Source organism: Sander vitreus, chromosome 6 (assembly GCF_031162955.1).
Source record: "Sander vitreus isolate 19-12246 chromosome 6, sanVit1, whole genome shotgun sequence".
Classification (NCBI taxonomy): domain Eukaryota; kingdom Metazoa; phylum Chordata; class Actinopteri; order Perciformes; family Percidae; genus Sander; species Sander vitreus.
In genome coordinates, this window is record NC_135860.1 from 13,782,669 (window position 1) to 13,798,645 (window position 15,977).

General features: G+C 41.4%; 1 protein-coding gene across 2 annotated transcripts in view; it reads right to left on the reverse strand.

Annotated features, from left to right (window-relative positions):
• Nucleotides 1–1,043: 1,043 nt before the first annotated feature.
• adamtsl4 (ADAMTS-like 4) overlaps nt 1,044–15,977 on the reverse strand; it is a 35,913-nt gene continuing 20,979 nt past the window's right edge. Inside the window, exons 6-18 of one of the 2 annotated variants that reach the window (XM_078252841.1) lie at nt 11,633–11,772; nt 10,969–11,173; nt 10,342–10,526; nt 8,683–8,833; nt 7,885–8,145; nt 7,546–7,675; nt 6,552–6,756; nt 5,670–5,843; nt 5,399–5,578; nt 4,775–4,954; nt 4,483–4,630; nt 4,163–4,318; nt 1,044–1,510 (exon numbers count right to left, since the gene is read on the reverse strand). In XM_078252841.1, coding sequence (XP_078108967.1) covers nt 4,188–4,318; nt 4,483–4,630; nt 4,775–4,954; nt 5,399–5,578; nt 5,670–5,843; nt 6,552–6,756; nt 7,546–7,675; nt 7,885–8,145; nt 8,683–8,833; nt 10,342–10,526; nt 10,969–11,173; nt 11,633–11,772 — 2,090 coding nt within the window. In that variant the 3' untranslated portion in view covers nt 1,044–1,510; nt 4,163–4,187. Of the gene's footprint in view, nt 4,319–4,482; nt 4,631–4,774; nt 4,955–5,398; nt 5,579–5,669; nt 5,844–6,551; nt 6,757–7,545; nt 7,676–7,884; nt 8,146–8,682; nt 8,834–10,341; nt 10,527–10,968; nt 11,174–11,632; nt 11,773–15,977 lie in introns of both variants that reach the window. The other variant, XM_078252839.1, reaches the window with a different exon arrangement.

Sequence of the window (15,977 nt, forward strand, 5' to 3'; positions counted from 1 at the left end):
AACAGCACCGGCAGAGGAGGCACTTAGCGCCCTGAGGTTGTGAACGGTGTGCAGGCAGCGGTGTGCAGGCAGCGGGCGGAAGTGTAAAGCCTTCCTGCACGATGGAGAAGAAACAGCTATAACGCACGCAAGTGCAAGAATGCTGAGGTGGAAAACCCCCAACTTTATGTCACGCTTTTATTGTAACCAGAGCAGACTAATGCTACACATTTAGGCTTTAGTTTCGAATTGGCCTTCTACAGATATGCCATTGCCTACAGCAGTAAGTGTTTTATCAAACTAATGTGTGTCAGTAATGTATGTCAATATCACTTGGCCTATGTATGAAAATAATCCCATTGTTTAAAATATAATAAATAGGTCTACCTATGTCCAGAAACACCCTAGCCTGGGAAAACCTTGACGAACTTCCGGCAAATTTGAGATTAGTTACAACTGAGAAGGGTCTGGTGTCAACCAGGCTAGAAACACCCCAGAAATCCTGGCAGGGCCTTTGGCTACCATACAGAGGGCACTCTTCTGTTATTTATTACCTGGGGGGAGTTTTGATTACTGATAACTGATTTTATGGTGCCATTTTGGCCAGGTAACAGATAATGTATCTCAAGAGACTTCCTGGTCAATAATCAAAAATAAAAAAATAATAATAATAAAAATATTTTTGGGATGACCATATAAAATGCGTAAGAAAAGCCTCACTTAATATTTCAACAATAACACTATTCTTATTTAAAAAATAAACAAACAAGTCACCATGCAGACTTGACACCAAGAAGAGGCATTTCCCTGTTGGCCACTTATTTCTCAGGAAAACTATGCCTGTTCATTCCTGTATTAGACTCAACAGCGCCATCGTTTGGAGGAAACTAGCTATCACCCTTAATCACTGGGCAAAAATAAACATGACACACCGCTTAATTTATGTGTTGTTTTTATTTAAAATGAAGCTTTGAGATAATAATTTTTCCACACTGTTTTTGTTTTTGTTTTTGTATGATAAAAAAAAGTCTCTGTATCAACAATAACAATCTTATAAACTCTGGTGGTAACAAAGAAAATTTAATACAGCTTCATAAAAGAAAATAAATTACATGTTCTTTAGATAATAGATAAATTACTATCCTTTTTTGTTTTTATATAAAAAGTAATTTTTACTACGAGAGATTAGAGACAAGAATGACACAGTCAAAGCACGCACGCACGCACGCACGCACACACACACATACACACACACACACACACACACACACACACACACACACACACACACGCAAACATCCCAAACACACAAGGACAATAAAGTCACTGATTCTCTTGTCAAATATAAAGTAGTTATATGACAGCTAGGGTGTGAATAAATGCAGTCTACAACAACACTTCTGATAAATCTACCGAGTAATAAAACATAAGTGCCTACTATGTTCAAAGAAATTATAGACATTAAAACATATCTGACAAATATACAGACTCCTCACCTTCGAGTGGGCAGGGTGAAATGTAATGTGTTTGTCTTCATGGGAGGTGCGGGAGGAGAAAAAGAGCATGTAAAAGAGAATGTAAATGTAAGCAAAAGAGAGAAAAAGCATAATGAGTACTTATACACATATACAGAGGTTTACTTCCAGGTCAAAGCAGAATTATTGCATTTGATCATATCAGTTATTAAAAGACTTTTGTAAGAAAGCAGCTTTTTTCAGTCTACATGAGGTTTCCTAATTATGGCTTCACCTACTCTCATAGGACAGATTCATCATCGCCTCCCAAAAAGGAGACAACGGATGCAAAAAAGAAAAGATTTTGAGATGAGGTGAAGAAACAGGGAAGACAATTGTCATAGAGCCCTGATCACTAATATGCTAAATAAGGTCAGTGAGGAGTGAATTGTTTTACATCTCCAAACCTGTGCGTCATCAAGTTCGAGCTTGAAGGCGTTATTCTATATATTTCTTATTGTCAATAAATCCCAGTAATCCCTGTGACATAGAGCTCCATTGTTTAAAGTAAAACTATTAAAGTCCTCAGATTATGCTTTTTGGCTTTTTCCCTTTCCTTTATTGTGTTATATATCTTTTTTGTGCACGTTAGAAAACACTGTTCACAAACTGCTCCAAACAGCTCTATTGTAGTCCAGCCTTTACTTCCGTGATGAACGTGCCTCACTTTGTAACACACGTTAATAATATAAAGCTCGAGCCGTTCGCGGGTTTCCATGGTAACGTCGCTGTTACGCTTAGAATTGTGACAGTTTTCCTTGTTATGATTGACAGCATATTGATGGCTGTGGGCGGGGTGCTGAACCAGAGAACGCAGCGATTAATGCATTATGACGCATGATAATTCCATGTAGCCTGGGTATCTCTGTGTAGTCTTGCTAATTATTCAGTCTCATATGCCATGTATTTGCCAGGAGATGAAAAATAAATCAATTGGAATAACAATATTTGGTGCTGAAGGAGACGGAGCTGAGCTCTGGCAGGGTGTGTTGTGGACCTGAGGAGGCGGAGCTGTGTTCCGGTGCGCTCCAGCCCAATTTAACCTCTACACGTTATAATGCTCGCCTAGCTGCTAGCGTGGCACGCCCTCATACTCTGCTTCTGACTAGCTGGTAGTGCTGACCTAGCTACTGCGCATGTGCGACTCCCAACAAAGATGTAACAGAAGTGAGATGCCTCACTCTGTAGCTAAAACAGAGAGCTCAACACACAGGGGAAAAGAGGAGCTGCAGCAATGTGCAGTACAACAAAAATAGGGAGTTTTTTGAAAATGAAACCATGTAAACCTATTCTGATATAACCTCTAAATACAATTATGAACCTGAAAATGAGCATAATATGAGCACTTTAAAAACATTTAAATTAGCCACACCAATGCACTGGATGACATGTTCCTTCATTAATATGAACATGGACACTGTAGTTTATTTGGAGTCAATCCCACATACACCATCCTGGTCTCATATATACCAAGGTGTGGTAATCTGCATCTGAAAATAGTCCCCCAACAAAAAACACTATTTTCTTTTGTTTGAGTGACATTTGCTAAAAACTACAGTGACCAGCTATTTTTAGAAAATTAGTGAGGTAAAAAAAAAAGCTGTTGTTATTGATTTTCATCATCAAACTAACACATTGTTGGTTTCGTCTTTTATGTGATTTGTTGACAAGTAGAAAAGTATAGAATCATCTTATCGCTTGACAATTGAATTTCTTTTGTCTATTATTCAGTAAGCAGCATTGTCTTGAGTTTTGTAAGAAAATAACTGCAACTATGACACCTTAGCTGTGGATTTTAACACAACTCAAACAGCTCTCTTTAAAAAGACCTACATGTATGTAACTGACATGAATAGGACCGTACAGACTCTGTGCTGCTTGTTTGACAAATCCATGTCTAATAATCCTTGTTGAGGAAGAATCTCACTTCTTCACGCTCTGATATATTTGGTCACTAACTGCCATGGTCACCCCACTCCTTTGGTTCATCTGTCCAAATACTGAACTGAACAATAAGAGGACACTTGTAGAAATATTTTTGGCAAACAGAAAAAAGATGAACAATATGTTAATTAAATCCTTCTAGCTTAGTTGGGGGTCTGCAGTGTACAGAAACACAGTAGATCTATTCCAGTAGATCTTCAGCACAAGTAGTACTACAGTATACACAGTTTATCTAGCACACATGGTAATTATTTGTTCAGCATGTTTCTTTGCATAATTAGTGGTATGCATGTCTGATTACATCTGTTTTAAGATCCTGTAGATTAAAGAGAATCTTCAAAAAAAGCCTAAATTTGCTGTTGAAACACAGCTGTGTCCTCAGTGAGCACCTTCCATTATAATCTCTCAGCCTTAGAAATCAGCCTCCAAGAGTTGAAATCACAGCAAATGCATCACTCAGCCCTTTGTGACACATTATGAACCTGTTAAAGCTAACGCACAAAGTAAACAGATGCAATCTCAGTGGAATATGTGGTTCTAAAGTCGTATACAGAGAACTGGAAAAAGGAACTGGCTGCTTTCACAGTTATTTACCGGAAGAATCAGGAGAAAATAGCTAAATGTTATCTGACGGCCACCACAAGGATTATGTCTACTCTGGGCTGTCCATTTCTACAGACTTCTCATTTCAGCCCTTTTGACTTAATCCTTAACTTATCGCACACCTGTGCTGCCTGTGTGATTGGCTGGTCAGTGCCTCTTGGCACGCTGAGCACTTTGGGTACACGAGGCACAGCAGGCAGTCTTGTAGTAGGAGTAGACGCACAACCTGGCCTGAACCACCATCACACAGTTGTGACGTCTGTCCCGGCAGTTTTCATCTGTGAACAGAGAGGAGGAGAGAGAGGTTGGTGGCAAGAAAGAAAAAAGACACACACATACAAAACATCGTCACACATGCACGCACGCGCGCACACGCGCACACACACACACACGCGCACACACACACACACACACACACACACACACACACACACACACACACCTGTGACTTGTGGGCTGCACGGAATTGTGTTGCAGATTTGCTCCTGTTCAGGTTTGGTGTTGAAATCACATTCATGGCTGTGTTTTTTGTCTGGTGTTAGACAGCGTACCTCCCGCATTTGTAAACCTTTTCCACAAGAACGTGAGCACTGAGAACAAAGAGAGTGTACATAATATAGTTATGAATTAAAATACATCAGAGTTGTCCTGACCAATTTTGTCTGTTCCGTCACATTATTTCTCTTTCCAACATTTTATTCTGCGATCCCCCTCCCTTTCTCCTCGTCTCTCACCGCGCTCCACTCTGTTGTGAACCACTGTGGCTCACACTCTTCCATCTCACACTCTTGGACCGCGGCAGGTTTGTCCAGATGAGCACACTGACTGGCTGGTGTGACAGTAAAATCATTCCCCATCTTCTGGACACAAATGATGTCTCGTCGCTGAGTTCCATTCCCACAGGGGACATTACACTGGAAAAAGAACAAAAATCTCTAAACCAGGAATACAGTAGCAATTACTGCAACATGAATTCCCTTTTACTCCAAAACAATCATTCAAAACCTTTAAATGCAAAAAACCCCCCAAAAGAATTAAATAAGATGTGAGATGACACAAAATACTAATTAAAGTTACTGGAATTGTAGAAACTAAAAGGAACAGTTGAATTCACGCACACTCAATTCCAACTTTATCGAAAATGCAAAGGGTGGTCATGAACTTCTGTCAGGCATCAAACACAATGTGAAACAACAATGTTTTTATTCTAGAAACTAAAAATACGAGAGGGAAAAATACATTGACGTTTTAAACTTACTTGCAGTAAGAAAAAACATGGATACAATTTGCCCTTCAAATCTAGTTTTCCTCCCTTCGTCTCTGCATTTCATTCATTCACTTCATCCCCTCCATCCTACCTGTGTCCAGGGGCTGCTGTACCACATGGTTGTTGGCACACAGGGACCCCCGTTGCAGGCCTTCATCTCTGCCGGTTTTTCCCCAACACAGTCTCCTCCTCCTCCACCCTCTCTGACCCCTCCTCGAGTCAGACACAACACCTCCCTCCTCTGCACCCCGGGGCCACACTGCGCCGAACACTGAGGGACAAAGTGGAAGATCATGTTGAGGATTACTGTTAAGTGCTGTGGATGTGTGTTTCCTTTGCTTCTTTGTCTGTGTGTTACTCACAGTGTTGGACCAGTCAGTGAAGTACCAGTTGGTTACACAGGGGCCCATGTTGCACTCCTCACTTCCTTGCGGGCGAGCCCTGGAGTTGCACTCTTTTTCGTTCACCACGCTGCCTTGATCGCTGATGCAGTGCACACTCCTCGTCCTCCTCCCAACTCCACAGTCCACTGAGCACTGTGACAAATGGAGAAGAGAAAATCAAGAATGAGTACAAACAGATGAAAGAAAGGACATAAAGCAAATTTAATGATTTGCTTTATGCCCATTACCTTGATAATAATCTAGAGTTGGTCAAATACTAGTTGACAAATAGGTTGACAGTTGATTATTAATCAATTAATCCTTTATTTGTTCCCAAAGGGCTATTGGTTGTGCAGCAGGAAAACAAAAACACAAGTACACAAACATAAAATAAAAAATGATGAATGAAAATATAAAAGCATGAGTATGTACAACTATAAAAAGTTGTTTGTTGGTTGGAACTGTGTACTTTTCTTATGATTCATATCTGTTATAATTTGTCTATTTACCCAAAATGGGTATTAACTGATTAATTGGAAAACTTAAATTAACCACAATCTTAAAAAACAATTTGTTGCCACCCATGGCACAGAGTCTGCAGCAGTCTCTGACTTAAAAAGTACTTACTAAAATTATGAGACAGAGATAGAGACACAGCGCCATCATTTCAAATGCCAAATTAAGGGAACTCCATGCACACAAGAACTATTGCTTATTTTAACCCAACTCCTCCCAATTTCTCTGTCTGTGATATGTTAGCAGATTTTGAGATAACGGTACTTTACTTGGCCTCTTTTTACCTTGTACGCAGACCCATTAGCAGATAGATTTTCCAGTCGCACACTGGTATTGTTGACCTACCGTGCTCCAGTCTGAGCCGACCTCCCAGTGGGAGCAGAGGCCGAGCTGACACTTCTGTGTGGATTCTAGTGGCGTAAGGTTGGCACAGCGCTGCGGGTGAACCATGGTGGAGCGGTTCCCAAAGCTCTGCCTGCACTGGAGCTGCCTCTGCTGCACACCAGGGCCACAGGACACACTGCACTCTGACCATGAACTGGCCTCCCAGCTGAGAGAAACAGTGAGGGAGAGACAGGGAGAGAGACATGTTTAGGCTACATTTTACAGGAACATAACACATACTCACATGCCTTCAGATTACTTATCTTATGCAACTACTTCAATAACATCTACTGTTGTGTCTCAGTATTAGATGCTTTTATCAGATCACCACAAATCATGTATGCACTGACAATGACATCAACCATTATGCTATGTGTTTTTAGATTTCTGTCAGCATGTTTTGTTACCTTCCTGGCTTCTCATCAAGTCATCACACCACTCTCACTTTTAACATGGCGCAAACTAAAGGCAATCCAAACATTTTATTTATTATTCATGCTTTTTACTTGAGAAAATGTGTACTGCATTTACATCTTCATTGTATCAAGTCCTTTCTCTCTGTAATTAAAAAATATAGCCTGTTCACAGTAGAAATCAACTTTTTTCAAGAATCTTCCAGAAATGAGTGTCTATATCTTTAGACGAGACAGAATAAGGCAGGCTTGCTGCACTTGAATAAAGAACTTTTTTATTTGTTTTTAGAAAATACCTGAAAACAAGGTGATTTGCATTGGAGTGTGGTATTTGCATACCACACTGGCAAATATTTTATTTCTTGTCTTAAAAAATGAGACTCAAAGTACAGAAAAAAATCATTGTGCAGTAAATTATCAGCTTTGTAAAATGCACTGGCTTCTGAGCCAGTGCATTTTACGATGGAGAGCTGAATATAAAATAATATACATGGTGTGTGTGTGTGTGTGTGTTTTTTTAAGGTAATTGTGTGTTTTCTCACAACGGTGGGCAGGGATGTGTGTTACACGGCTCCTCCTCAGGACCCGGCTTGGCTGCAGAGTCACACTTCCTCTCCGGGACTTCTTCGTCTGTATGGCGGTTTATACACAGAATGACTCTGTTCTGATAACCTACACAGAGAGATAGACACATGGATAGATGCACAAAGTGAGAAAGATATCAGTTGTATGTTCTTGTATTTGTACCTACGAACCACAGGGGGGAGACATCACTTTATCCAACGTAAGAATGTAGTAGTATGTAAGTAGGAACATTTTCAGCAATGAATTCAAACATCACATGTTTATTAGGTTCTATCAGGCATTTATGGACTACTGACCTTTGCCACAGGAAGCAGAACACTCTGTGAGTCCTCCTCTTCTCCACACAAATGGTGGCTGTGTGTCCGGTGGCAGGTCAGTGCGAGGGGGGATCCGAGCATTCCTATTGGGTGCAGAGCCTCGAGGACGTGACCTCTCAGGTGTCCATCGGTCCGAGGAGGGGGGAGAGAACACAGAGGTGGAGGAGGAGGAGGGGAAAGAAGGGACCGAAATAGGAGGAGGAGCAGGAGGAGGGTCTTCTACTGACACAGTGAGAGGACCTGGGAGGGAAGAAAAAAATAGATTGTCATAAAGACGAATTAAAAAGGATAGGAAAGGTGGGGGAAAAATTTAAACATTGGGAAACAGATACAAGGAGGAGGAGAAAAGAACGATAAAGAGATAGGAAAGAGGCGAAACAGGAATGTTGAAATATTGAGACTAGGAGGAAGGCAGTGAGTCAGACGCTCATGATGTCATGATGAGGTCAGGGTCTCATGACAGCGAACATATGGACCAGATAGCCTCCCATCTAGGTCATACACAAACACACAAACACACTTGCACAAAAAAGCCCTCCCACTTGGCCCACAACCACACCCATCGTATTTCATTAAGTCATTTGGAAAGAATGAATGTTGAGATGTTTGATTTAGGGTTCAATTCTGCCACTGACCAGATTCAACTATGTGCTAAACATGACTGTCTAGAACCCAGTGTCCTTGTGCTTCTGTATAAAACATGCAGAAAACATGGCTGTCAAAATGTAAGCCAAACAGAAGAAGGAAAATCAGAAAGTTAATGTGCGATGGACGTACTGCGAAGGGGTGACCTCCCTGGCCCTCGATCCCTCGGCCTCTCTCTGGGTGTCTCCTTCTCTCTCTCTGTCGGCCTCTCCCTCTCTACCTCCCTCTCTACGGGGACATAAAACTCATAGTTGATGCCCGGGTTCTCCTTGTGGAAAATGATCTGGAGAGCAAAACAGGGTGAGATAACAGACAGAGTAATAGGTGAAAAGTAGCCAATGACAGGAAACACCCCAAAAAACTGCTTTATGGATCCCCATAGAGAAATGTACATCGGGATCAGAATGAGCTACAGAACAGCCAAGAACACCAAGGCCCTGGCAGGGAATCAGTGTGCCCAAGGATGCCTCAGCAGGGTGTATGCTTGTCACCATGTGACTCCCTCTTATTAAGAAACCCTGAAGACAATCTTACAAGACTTAACATAGTCAAGGTTTTCTAAACTTAATCAGCTGGAGTCCCATGACAACAACATTTGGATACATTTGCTATTTTTTGCCAGAGATGGCAATGTCATTTAGGAAGTTGCTCAACACTCCTATGAACTTTGGTGAAACTTTGTCACCTCAGTTCATGACGATGACATGAAGGAATTAAAGTGATACACAAAATCTCTGTCGAGCCACAACATATCATTTTTACATTTGTGTTTTTGCACAGATTAATCAAACAAGTTGTAATGTGTTAATCAGTGAGCTTTAGAGGTGCTGGTAGGCAGAGTTTGTTACCTTTGGACAGAGTTAGACTAGCTATTTCCAGTCTTTATGCTAAACTAAGTTTACGGGCTGCTAGTGGTTAAGATGCTGATCATGACCGTCCCTGTTTCAAGTACCTTGCACTGATTACCTAACCTCCCTCCTTTGCATTACTGATGTGATAGTAAGATTAAGTAAAGTAGTTGATGGCGGGAGTTCTGAGTAAACAATGGGTGTAGCTAGTGGTGTAACTTGTGCAAGCTGCCCTATAAGATCTGGTCATCACATGCTGAGATGGACAACCTGAGATGTCATAAAACAGCAAGTGTACAATCGATTTTTCTTTTTAATTGGGCTATTAATCGCTTTTTTTTGTTTGTGGCCAAACTCAATTTTGTCCCACCAGTGGCAAGGCTCTACACATAGCAGACTTGTCTTTCTATTTTTCATCTATCCAACAATTTCTTTTCCAGCATGTAATGAGCAGTAAAGCCTCACAGTACCACTGGCGTGGTTATAGAGGTTTAGTCTTTTTATGTCTTATTTAAAAATCCCATAAAACCCTAAAAATGCAGGTGATCCCAGCGGAGATCAAACTCTGGCTTTGGTGGATGCTTGCTGTATTTGAACCCCCCTCCTTTCCTGTAGCTACTGGATGCAAAGCTGCAGATGACTTCTGTTCTTTAATAATATCTTAGCCTGAGGTTAGAATTGTTATTATTAAGCCCCGGATAGCCTGATGTGGCTCAGGCTAAGCTTTAATATAGCTCTCTTTATCCCGCCATAATGCTAAAATAACGACGCCTATCTGGAAGATCTTGACACAGAGCAGGAGAGCATAGCCTCGGGCTTACGACAATGTTATAAAGATGTGAAATACATGTTATGTGCATGTGTGCGATTCTTATTATGAACTTATTTTTTCCATGGCCGTACTCATGTTTGCTTACAGTGTTAAAATAAATACTGTACTTACATATAGCTGTAGCTGTGTGGTGGTGGGTCCTGGAGCCCTGAGGGACTCGCCTTTCTCTTCCTCCCCCTCCGCCTGTGCTCTAGGTCGGGTGTAAGTGAAGGTAGTCCCTCCTGCCTGGTACTCCCCAGGAGGGTCCACAGCCCACCGCCCGTTCACCACTGAAGCCCCTGTGCCACTCCTCATGGCTAGAGAGATGGGTGTGGAGTGTCAGAAAGGAGGAGACAGAGGGAATTCATTTTATTTTCTTATTTTAACCTTGTTTAGTCTACATAGTGGTGAATTCTTAGGAAACCCCCATAAGCTCAAACACACTCTCAGTCAGACAAACACAGACTTTGGAGTGCTGTCTCATTACCAAACAGGAGGAAAAACACTCTCACATACACACTTCACTGGCTCCTTATGGGCTCTAACAATACACACTTTATCTGCTTGGAGTCTGTGAGGCCACAAAATTTACAGTCTTAGTCCAAGCCAGTGCACACATACTTGTGGGCCAAATCTTATTCCAAAATCTGCAATTCCCTTGCCAACGTCTCACTTCTACTAGAGCTGCAACCAGTATTATGTAAGAAGTTCTAAACTGTGTATGCGTGTATGATTTTGTTTGTGTCTATTAGATCTTACCCAGGTAATTAGGGCTGGCTCGTCTCTCCGTGATGTTAATGAATGTAGCGCCGGGCGGGATGTCCAGGATCTTGTGGTAACCAAGGGGAACCGTGACATTTTGGAAGCTTCCCGTCACCTTTCGACAGGAGTTTTCCCGCCCACCACACACTCCACACTTGTCAATCACAGAGCCAGAGCCCAGTACCCCATCGCAACCCTCGGTCTAGCAGGAGAGGAAGGTGAAAAGATGTGAGTGATGGGTCAGACAATGAGGGGGGAAAATGGTGGCAGGGGAACAAGAGAGATGTGGGAGGAGGGGTGGGGACAGAGCGCAGAAAAGCTATTCCAATGTGTTTGACATTTCACATCCACCGCCAGTGTTTACTTTACCATTGTTTGTGTAAATTGGTAACTGTTGCTGGCCAGATTAATGCCAGAAACAGAAGTGTGGAATAAGGGCAAAATCAGAGAGTGAGCGTGCAAATGAGAGAAAGTGGGAAAGATACAGAGAACAGAGGCCCAGAGCAGGGTAATAAAAAAAAGGTTGGAGACACTCTGAATCTGAATGCCTTCAGACGTAAGATAAAGAGGTTCTGGACTTTGTCAACCCTGGCTAGACAGAATAGACTTGGGCTCAGACACCTGAAGCTAAAATCACACATGCACATTTAAATGTGCTCACCAGACATTGTCCCTCTACACACACGTCATTGGAGCTGAAGTTGAAGCAGGGGGTCCCATCTCTGACGCGTTCAGCCTGGCGGACATAGAAGCGATAGCCGGCAGGTCTGCAGGTCAGCTCGCACTGTTTCTCCACACCAACTGCAACACATTGACAGAGGAAAGGAGGATTACTGCACAATGTATTGTTATAAGTGTGTGTGATCTGTTTAGCTTATTTCAGCGTCTGCCTGGTGTGGAGAAGACCCAGCTAGGGGATGAATGTCTTTCCATGTGGCTTCCCTCGACTGTCAGACAGCACCAGAGTGATTAGCTATTTCCCCTGCTGCTCACTTGTGCGAGTGCATTCACTGCTGCACCTTACCATGAGATAGATACCCAGAGGAGAGGTTTAAACATAAGCCAGAGGAAGGTTTGATTTATGAGAGGAACCCAACGGGCGCACGCTGCAGGGAGAGATGTACTTGGAGAAAAAGAGAACAGAAGGGAAGAATAAGAGAAAGAGAAGACAGCTTCAAGGTGAAAGAGGAAATTGAAGTCCTTCAATGCTAAGAGAATAAGCAGACAAATACACGAGTGGAGAATAAAGAGGATCTCATAACAGAATAGGGGTGGGGTACAAGCAAAAAATGTGGGGAAAGTAAGAAGAGTATTTCTGTGGTGAAATACAATAAGCAGATTTAAAGGAATATTTTAACAACTTGGGAAATATGCTTGTTTGCTTTCTTTTCTAGTATGAAATGTGAAGACATTAATCTGACTTAACTCCCTATAAAACCACAAATTGTCATTTTTACATACTTGTTTATATAAGCATAACACACATGGACAAAGCCAGGCTAGCTGTTTCCCTCTGTTTCCAGTGTCAATGCTAAGCTAAGCTAACCACTGTTTACAGGTATGAATGTAATGTAGGGTAATGTAGGAGTAGTTTTGACAAGATAGAAGAATGTGTGGAATAAAAATACAAAAAAACAATATTGCCCTGATTCTGCTCTGTTTAATACTTTTTCAAAAATACTGTTTATTTATTTGTTGTTTATGTTACAGAGGAGCATTTCTAAATTGGTCCATTTTAACACAGACATGAAATGATCTTCTCTTGAAAAGAAAGTGAATAAGCATATTTCCCAAAAATGTTGAACATTTCCTTTAAAAAAGAGAGAAAGAGACAGAGGAATGGGCAAAAAAAAAAACAGTAAGGGACAATGAGTGGCTCCACTGTTCATCATCCTCTTTTAGGTTAGAGATTGGGGGTCTAGCAGGAGTTAAAGGCCTTGGGCAGAGCTGGTGTGTGTTTATGTATAGGGCTGCGTTTGTGTGTGTAAAATAGAGCCATAAACATGAGCTCATAGCATACGTAAGGGGTCATAGATTTAGTTGCAGATGGGAGGGAGGAGTTTCTGTCACTGGGAGTTCAGGGGTTAAAAGGACAAATTCTGTGCTTCTGAAATTATGACTTCTCACTGTGGTGTCATAATTCCAAATTACGACAGAAATGTGCCCACTATTGAATTCTATGTAAATATGAAGAACATGACACCTTGTGGTCAAACGTTTTACACAGTTATATTATTCTGCCCTTGAAGCAGTTTGAAAAATAGGGTTTCTCTCCAAAAGCCTGTCTTTTGTGAAGTAATTTTGACATTTTTAAGTAATCAAAGTGTGGTTCTGATATTACACCAATGCCACCTAGTTTTCATATAATAATACCGAAGATTGTTTCACCATGGGAAGACCTTCTCTCCCACTTCAATAAGCCATCATCACTAAGTAACCCAAAGCCCCTACCATCTTCAAAGTCAAGATGTTCATAGGCGATAGCCGAGAACAAAGACTAAAGGTCAAATACCTGACCCCTGCTTTCACCTTGTGTGTCCAAGAGAGAATGCAGAAAGTGTGTAGTGAACTTAAAGTAACTCCATATGTCTCATAGAATCTGTTTCTTAAATCTCTACGTTGAAGTGCAACAATGCTACGGCAGGTATAATATAACTAGTACACAAGTCATCATACCAGAAAAATGGCAAACCTCGAGACAGAAGAGAAGGATTAGTAAAACTGGACTGTTAGAATGCCATTTCACTGTTTTGTTTGTTTCCATTTCAGCAAATAAAAGCATAAGTAGTATCCTATTTTGAGTGAACCTAATATCATCTTAATGACGAAAAAACTCCGGAGACATTAAGGAGTGAATTTTTCTCACTAAGTGGCTGAAAGTGGTCAGGAAGTCATACACGTGAAGCAATTGACAATTGAAGGCTGGATGTACATCAATTTGCTTGTAAATATACTCCGGGAACATAGTAGTGGCACTTCAGCATAGGTAAACATCGACTCTATGATACTTTAAGGAGCAGAGACCTTCAGTAGTACAGCAAACTCATCAGTTTACTTTGTTGCTGGAAAAATTTATGAATTCTGTCAAATGGTTCTAAAATATGGTGAGAGAGAATATAAAACATCAGAAAAGAGAGTGCTTCATCAACATACAACATTGTGTCATCGGCATATGTGGAAACAATCAAGTGCCAGTGAGAGAAAGAAGAGGAATGGAGTGGTGTTATCTTAATGTTTGAAAAACTGCTTTCATTTATAAAAAAAAAACATCAGTGAGCATTTAATAAAGATGTTTTATATTCAAACTCATAACTGTTTTTTTGTCAGATCAGATGACTCCGATCTACAGCAGCTTCCTGTTCTCTGCTTTACAGAAAAGGAATTTGTTCTTTTAAACTACTTCATATAACAATGTGGGATGATTTTTGTTTTTTATTGATTTAACTGATTTCGATTAACACATGAATGTCACGCTTGTTAGCTGCATATAACTACTGTATAATAATTAGTATGAAAGCATTAGCTACTGTCCATGATTGCCATCCAAAAGAGCCAAACTTCTTTCTCCACTTATTTGCCACCATTTACTTGTCTTATAATTGCAGCGACACGGATAAAAGTACATATTTAGAAAGAATGAGGAAGGGAGGGAGTGTTCCCACCCTCTCTCTCTCCACCCTTGTTCTCTCTTTCTGTCTGTCATAGTTATCTTTGAGAGATTAGACTGGAGACAGTGACAGAAAAGAGAGGGGGAGACGTGTTGCCACTCATGTACTCTCTGCCTCTCTCTCTGTATGCCTCATCTCCCTTATTCTCCATCTCCTCTTCATCCCGCCCTGAAGTCGTGTTTGAGTGCCCTCCAACTCCTAATCATCTTTCTCTCTATTTTAGCATCTTTGAATTTCATTTGTCTCTAGCTACTGCACTCTGCTTCTCTGTTCCCCTCTTCGCCTCAATCTCGGGCCTCTCCCTCTCTGAGCTTAGTGTTCAGACAGTGGAATATATGTTGTCTAAATATACTTCCCCACTATCTCTCCATCTAAACAAACTCCAACAGGGAGAGAGAAAGAGCGAGGCAGTGGGACAGGAAGAGGGGAGGATGGGTGCGTAGAGAGGGGATGAGGCCTTAAAAAAGGGAATATTCAAGTAAAACAACACCTGCACGTGCAACGCTTACAAAACTAAAGAGGTACTGTTATTCAGAGTGCCAAGCTTGTGAGGGAAACATTACCACTAAAATAAATCACTTCTGTGGTTTATAACCATAATGGCAGCTTTACAGTTTAAGCTATGAGTTCCAAACCATAGGCCACAACACTTTGCAGTACATACATAACAGGGCTGTCACCTTGGAGGCAAAAAATCACACACTAAGTAGCAAGAGCTGACTGCACGATTTCATGTAAATACTTATGGGAATTATATGCAGTGCTGTACAAAGTCCTAAACAGATGAGTGCAGCTGGAGAGAAATGACTAATACACCATTCAATGTTGAAACACACACACTCCTCGCAGCCTCCAGTGTGTTGATAGGAAGCTAGATATGAAGGTTTGGGTTGTAGCCAATGGGACCGGACTGAAGTAAACAGTGCAAACAGTTTACTTAGCAGAGTGGAATAGGATCATCTCCAGCGCAGATCGAGCGTGTCTGACCCAGCTGACGTCATCTGCAAATACCTTTGACACATACCGGACTGTATCTACCCCCATCAGAGTCATCACTACCATTAAATGTGACATCTGCCATTTAGAAGCTTCTTTTATCCAAAAAAACATCCTCACAGTGATATGACTTTGCTGTTTCTTTACCAGGATTCTACCAGGATTTACCCATGTATCACCCACCCTCCACTACAAGCATGTGTCTCTGTTTTTCTTCCTGTCCTCTTGCTCTGTCCTGTCCTCTCCTCTTCTCAGCAGATCTCAAGGACAAGCTGGTTTTAAAATGAGCCGAGTGGAGCAGAGGGCAAGGACGCACAGCAGATAGAGAGAATTTAGGAGCAG